This window comes from Galeopterus variegatus, unplaced genomic scaffold (genome assembly GCF_000696425.1).
Source record: "Galeopterus variegatus unplaced genomic scaffold, G_variegatus-3.0.2 Scaffold606, whole genome shotgun sequence".
NCBI classification, from domain to species: Eukaryota; Metazoa; Chordata; class Mammalia; order Dermoptera; family Cynocephalidae; genus Galeopterus; species Galeopterus variegatus.
Window position 1 is genome coordinate 539782 of NW_007726717.1, and position 7235 is coordinate 547016.

The 7235-nt window shown below is 35.9% G+C and overlaps 1 protein-coding gene across 1 annotated transcript in view; it reads left to right on the forward strand.

Annotated features, from left to right (window-relative positions):
• Window positions 1–4774, forward strand: part of LOC103588704 (coiled-coil domain-containing protein 80-like) — a 61364-nt gene extending 56590 nt beyond the window's left edge. Inside the window, exons 8-9 of the mRNA XM_008570480.1 lie at window positions 2781–2861; window positions 4099–4774. Coding sequence (XP_008568702.1) covers window positions 2781–2861; window positions 4099–4445 — 428 coding nt within the window. The 3' untranslated portion in view covers window positions 4446–4774. The remainder of the gene's footprint in view (window positions 1–2780; window positions 2862–4098) is intronic.
• Window positions 4775–7235: the final 2461 nt, after the last annotated feature.

Here is a 7235-nt window from a genome sequence, read left to right on the forward strand (position 1 = left end):
AGCCAAGCATCAGCATGTCTGAGGGTGGCAGATGAGGGAAGCCACCAGACCAGGCAGGAGTCAGAGAAGTCTGTTTTGGTATCATCTCTTAGACCTACTACATGGGCAAGTTATTCACTTCTCTAAGCGTTTTTCTATTCTATCTCCTGTTCATATATTTATTTCTTAACCCTCTTCAAACCCTACAGGGAACTCTACTAGGACATGAGTTCTCTTCAGTTCTCTTCCAAGTTCCTTATTTCTGTCATTACAGTGGAACATACAATTGTGGCCAGTCTTCATTGCATCTGAGAGCTCTGGCTTAACCTAAGGATTAAATAGGTTTTTATATGGCATGGTGATGGATAATGTCCAAGGTCTGCTAATGGACAAAATTCTACATATCTAGAAGCCTGCAGATTAAGACACAATCTTCTAGTGTCCGTGTCATCACATTGGTAGGCTTTAGAGTTTACTGCTTGTAACACCCCTTTGAAGAAGATTCTAGAGATAAGGAAATCTCTAGAAGATTCTAGAGATAAGGAAAAACTGAGATTTAGGTGAATGGAGTTACTTACTAAAGAACACCCAAAAGTAGCAGTGGCAAAACTTGAACTCAGTTTTCCCAACTACAAGACAAAAAAGCTCTTTCTACTACCCCACTGTATTGCAGCTATAAGAGCAGAAACCAAGTTACTATATGTTATAAAATCCTCTTTTTTTGGAGTAAATCACTCAGTATTTTGAAAACTAAAGTATGCTTTATTTACCAAACATTATTATTCTAGTGGCCTGAAAGAGGGCACTTGAATATGGGCATATAGACAGTACAATGCATAGTACTGAAACTTATTACGAGTTCGGTGGTGAACCAAAGAGATAAAAGGATTTCAAAAGTGGAAGTTACAACCAAAAGCTCATATGAAGTATGGCTCTGCAGAGGGAGGATTTCGAGAAAGTCACTGGGCAGGAAGGAGTAAGGGGAGGAAGTAGCTAAGGGCTAATGTCTAAAATATTCATAATTAGAAAATGGATGAATTAGCACTATTTAGATACTTCTACTAGGAAGAGGAATCATCTATCAGTTGTAAAACTGCTTGATTTTTTAAAAATGGGGGGGTGGCATATAAGTTTTAAAAAGCATTAACAGAGCCTAGGTCCTTGCTGTGACCCAGTAAGTGTAAATTATAAATACATTTCAATTTTAAGGAGTGAAATAACTCAAAAGAAAGCAAAAAACAAGCTCATAATGGTAAGAATTAGAAAATTAATAAATTTTTATTTATACTTTTATTATCAAGGTTAATAATTTAAGATTTTATATCAACATATAGAAGATTTGATTGTGCCAGTATTCTTAAGCATATTTTAAATTATTTATAGCCAACAATGGTGCCAGTTAAGACAAAATTTCTTAGAGCAGTTAGTGACCCTTCACAATAAGAATATAAATAAAATCATGGTTTGTTTATTTTCTAAACACACCTTTGCAATGCCTATTAGGTGGTGTTTTATTTTTAATCTCTGCTTACAAAGCCTATGTCACATTAGTATAAGCAAACTCTTTTGTAATATACAGGAAATGTTAACAAGTCATGTTTTTCAGGAATAATTAAATTCATGATCTCCTCTTTTGAAAACATGACTCGCCAATATTTAGAACAGTACACTTCAATTTTCTGGGAAAAGAGTAAAGGTGAAAAATTTTTATTTTGGAATAACATTTTACCTTGACTTTAGCTCCTCCTTTAAAAAGCCCTCCCATGGCAGCATTCAATTTTCTTCCCTGGACAATAAATGGCATCAATAATCTTATTATTAATACCAATGTATTACCTTGGCTAGGCTGGGATTTTGTCTAAAGCCATGAAATCTTGATATTATGACTTCACAGCCCCTTTGTCCTCCTATTTTCTTTCTCCTGAATCCCTTCATGTGAACTTCAGTTTCAAAAGAATTCCAAGAAGCTACCAAGGCATGACCTTGCCTCCTTTCTTGAAATGTTAGCTAAGGATGAGAAGGCAAGCCGTGCTTGCCTGTTTCCCCTTTGAATCCTTTAAGTCAGTGATAAGAACATGCTCTTTAAACCAACAAACTTTTGTGCAAGGAAGCAGAACTATTTCTTTAACAAGCACAATGGATTGGGTCTGCAGTTTCTTGTTCTGAGAGAAAGTTAAGTTATCCATAAAAGTTGTTATAACTTCAGGTTTCACTTATATCAAACACTAACCAGCTTAGGTCATCTCAGATATTTTAATGTTCCAATGGAACATCAAAAAATGAACAGAATGGTTCATTTTTTCCCCCTTCATTTAATAGAGTAAGAATCACCGTTTAAGAGCAAATTCTATTTCAATCTACCAAAAAAAAAAAAACCTGACTGTTCTTAATCTTAAAATCTTCAATTGATCTAATAGAGTAAGAATCACCGTTTAAGAGCAAATTCTATTTCAATCTACCAAAAAAAAAAAAAAACCTGACTGTTCTTAATCTTAAAATCTTCAATTGATCTTTTCAGAGTTTTACAAGTATTTACTTTTTTTGTAAAAGCGTTTACTTTCTTATGGAAAAACTTAAAAAATGAATTATTCTGCTCATATTATATATTCTTAAGTTTAATTCTTATTAATTCTATATTCTTAATGTATATAATATATATATTCTTAATTTAAGTTTAATTATTCTTAATTCTATATTTTTAATTCAAATTTAAGAGATTTTTAATTGTCAGATATCAGGTCCTTGGAAGTAAAAGATGTTTTAGAATCTTTTTCGCTAATATGGCTTTTTTTTTCTCTCAGGTCTACGTCACATAACAATTCTGAAACTTTTGGGAGTTGGAGAAGAAGTTGGGGGAGTTTTAGAACTGTTCCCAATTAATGGTAATATGTTATTATTTTGAAACAGTATGAGCTAGTGTTAAGTTCAGTCAAATTATATTAAGCTATATTCAAGCAGTGGGTGTACCTCTAAGGTGAACAAAGTTCACCAAATCCTCCCCCACTTAGTGTGTGTGCAGAGGATGTGTGTAGGGGCTGGGGGGAGTGGAGTGTAAGGAGTAATACTATTTTTTTTTTTCCGTTTTGTCTTTTTTTTCATGACCGGCAACGGATCGCAACCCTCAGTGTCGCGCCCGTACCGGACCGGGACCGGCAACGGGATCGCAACCCTCGGTGTTGCGCCCGCACCTCGCTCAGCCAGTGAGCGGCCGGTCTGTATGTGGGATCCGAACCCTCGGCAGGAGCGCCGCTGCGCTCCCAAGCGGTGCACTGTAGCAGTGTGCCACCGGGCCGGCCCAATACTATTTTTAATATAAAATCATTTAAAGTAATAGTAAAAATATCTTTAATGCTTTTTTGTCTGGTTAGAGCTTTATGGCTTTCAAAGCATTTTCTTCTACGTTATCTCATTTAATTCTCACAATAATTTTATGAAGCACTGATTCCCTTTCAACATAGAAAGACGTATACTACTTTCAGAGAAGCTGAAAGAAAACAACTAGTGACTGAAGGTTTCAGAAAGGAAATCCAGTGCTTCTTTCCAAGACCAAGCTCTTTAAATGAGATAATGTGTGTAAAATACCTGGCACGGTGCCAGACAGAGCAGACACCCCCCGCCACCAACTAAGTGTCAGCTCCTTTTCTCCTTCCCCTCTCTTCTTTTTACTAATCATAATAGTTTAAATACACTCATTCAGATCTTTACATAATTGGTATTTTTCACCTTTGACAATGAGATAAGCTTCTTGTCATAAAGACAAGTGTCAAAAGGAAAGCTGTAATTGCAAGGAAGTAACCAAGTTAATTGGAAATAAACCTAGAAACTGATTTTTCCAGGATTAAATTAAGGGACTAGTTTTATATTTTATAACATTCCTACTAAAGAGACATCACATGCCCCAAAAAGGTTGACACTAATAATTTTGCAGAACAACAGGGAAATTTAATTTCTAGTAGGGGGGAAAAAAAAACCCAGCAGTGAACATCTTTAATTGGATTGTGAGCCAAAGAGAACAGGCTCATGGGTCCTCTCTCTATTCTCACAGTGATTTCCTCTCACTTTGATGCTTTCATGAGCTGACTCTTTAATCCACTAACAACTATTCTAATGCTATTCTAGGGAGCTCTGTTGTTGAGCGAGAAGATGTACCAGCCCATTTGGTGAAAGACATACGTAACTACTTTCAAGTGAGCCCAGAGTACTTCTCTATGCTTCTAGTTGGAAAAGATGGAAATGTCAAATCCTGGTATCCTTCCCCAATGTGGTCCATGGTGATTGTGTATGATTTAATTGATTCTATGCAACTTCGTAGACAAGAAATGGCCATTCAGCAGTCACTGGGGATGCGCTGCCCAGAAGATGAGTATGCAGGCTATGGTTACCATAGTTACCACCAAGGATACCAGGATGGTTACCAAGATGACTACCGTCATCACGAGAGTTACCACCATGGATACCCTTACTGAACAGAAATATGTAACCTTAGCCCCAGCCAGTTTCCCCCGCAGCTGCTAAAGCCACACGTGACCAGCTATGTAAGCAGTTCTTCCACACTGCCAACATCTCCTGCCTTTTTCTTCCAGTGTTCTTCCAAGATTAAATAAATAGCAAACTTTTGCCTACTCATGAACTGTTATCAAAGCCTTAAATCATAAATACACTTAAAAGAATTGTTTGTTTCTCTGACTGGAGGGGATCTGGTGCTAAATAATGGTACTGAAAATGTATATTATTTTCCTTTTCATACATAATGGAGACTATTTGGTACAAAAAATTCTATAAACAAGTATTTATACCTCTTTTCCTTATTTTTTGTATTCATTAGTAAGTGAAAACTATAATTGTTAAAGAGGAGTAAAGATGGCAGCATAAATGTTTTCAGGAAACATCTGAACAGGTAGAATAGAGAACAGATAGCTTCTTAACACTTGTAATGCAAGTCTGAAAATAATTAATATACCTCTGCTTTGTATAAGCTTTTTACATGACACTTGATATCACAAGAGTCCAGTGGTATTGGCCATCAAAGCCAAAGAAAATACAAACCCAGCTTAGAGGTGATACTTCCAGAGTTCTAGAAGGTTGCCATGGAACTCCTGGCATGGAAAACCTTGGCCTCTCACAATTGACCTGCTGTACTTAATTGCTAATGGGCCTATCATCATACTGGCATTTCGTAAAAAAAAAAAAAAAAAAAAAAAATTACAAGGACAGATTATATCCAGGGGTCCTTTTTGTTTTCAAAGGTAAATGTTACCAAGTTATAGTGAATAAAAGTGTAGCTGGTGTGCAAAAGGGTATAATTCTTGCCTTTGAAAAGAGCATTTACTTTTTACATATGGAATATCAAAGTAAATCTCTCCCTCCTTTCATCCCTGTCTCCCTCCCTTCCTTGCTTCTTTTCCTACTGTTTTTTATTTTCTTTACAAATATGAGGGTACTGCAAAAGATTTCAAAAGGACATAGAAAGATAGAAAGACATTCCATGTTCATGGATTGGAAGAATTAACCTTGTAAAAATGTCCATACTACCCAAAGTAATCTACAGATTCAATGCAATCCCCATCAAAATACCAATGACATGCTTCACAGAAACAGAAAAAACAATCCTAAAATTTATATGGAACAACTGAAAACCATGAACAGCTAAAGCAACCCTGAGCAAAAACAAAAAAAGCTGGAGGCATTACACTACCTGACTTCGAATTATACTAAAAAGCTACAATAAACCAAACAGCATGGTACTGGCATAAAAACAGATATGTGGATGAATGTAACAGAATAAAGAACCCAGAAATCAACCCACATACTTACAGCCAACTAATTTTTGACAAAGGCAGCAAGAACATACATTGGGGAAAGGACAGCCCCTCCAATAAATGGTGCTGGGAAAACAGGATATCCATATGTAGAAGAATGCAATTAGATGGGTACCTCTTGCCAAATACCAAAATCAACTCAAAATGGGTTAAAGACTTAAATAAGACCTGAAACTATAAAACTCCTGGAAGGAAACATAGGGGAAACACTTCAAGAAGTAGGACTGGGCAAAGACTTTATGAATAAGACCCCAAAAGCACAGGCAATAAAAGAATAAATAAGTGGGATTATACCAAATTAAAAAGCTTCTGCACAGCAAAGGAAACAATCAAAAGAGTGAAACGACTACCTGCAGAGTGGTAGAAAACATTTGCAAACTATGCACCCAATAAGGGATTAATATCCAGAATATACAAGGAACTCAAACAACTTCACTGTAAAAAAACAAATAACCAAATTAAAAAATGGGCAAAGTAGTCTAATAGACATTTTTCAAAGGAAGACTTACAAATGGCCAATAGGTGCATGAAAAAAATGCTCAACATCACTAACCATCAGGGAAATGCAAATCAAAACCACATTGAGATATCATCTCACCAAGTTAGACTGGCTATTATCAAAATGACAGAGAACAACAAATGCTGGTGAAGATGCAGATGAAAGGAAACCCTTCTACACTGTTGGTGGGACTGTAAATTAGCACAGCCTTTATGAAAAATAAATGGAGATTTCTCAACCAGACATAGAACTAGGAATCCCATTACTGGGTATATACCCAAAGGAATGGAAATCATCATGTTGAAGGGAAACCTGCACTCCCATGCTTATTACAGCTCTATTTACAATAGCCACGATATAGAACCAATGTAAATGTCCATTGATGGATGACTGTATAAAGAAAATGTGGTATATGCATAAATGCAATAGTACTCAGCCATAAGAAAGAATGAAATTCTGCCATTCACAGCAACATGGGTGAACGTGGAGAAAATTATGTTCAATGAAATAAGCCAGGCACACAAAGAGAAATATCGCATGTCTGTACACAAAAATGGGAGCTAAAAATGAAAGAAAGAGAGAAAGAAAAGAAAGAACGAACAATCATTAATAAGTCAAACTTTCAGAAGGAGAGACCAGAACTGTGGTTATTAGAGGGGAAATGGGAAGAGGGAGGGGGGTTTAGGGAAAAATTAGTTGACGGACACAAAGAATGAATACATTTTGTAATGACGAATATGCCAACTATCCTGATTTGTTTATCACGTTTATTACATATTGTACAGAAACACTGATAGTCAACTCTGTACCCCACGAGTATGTATAATCAATAAAGTTTCAATAAAAATAAAATAGTCACTAGTCAATCCAAAAAAAAGTTCATGAACAGATCCATATCTTTTAATTTTCCACGAATTTTTTGAAGTACCCTTGAATTT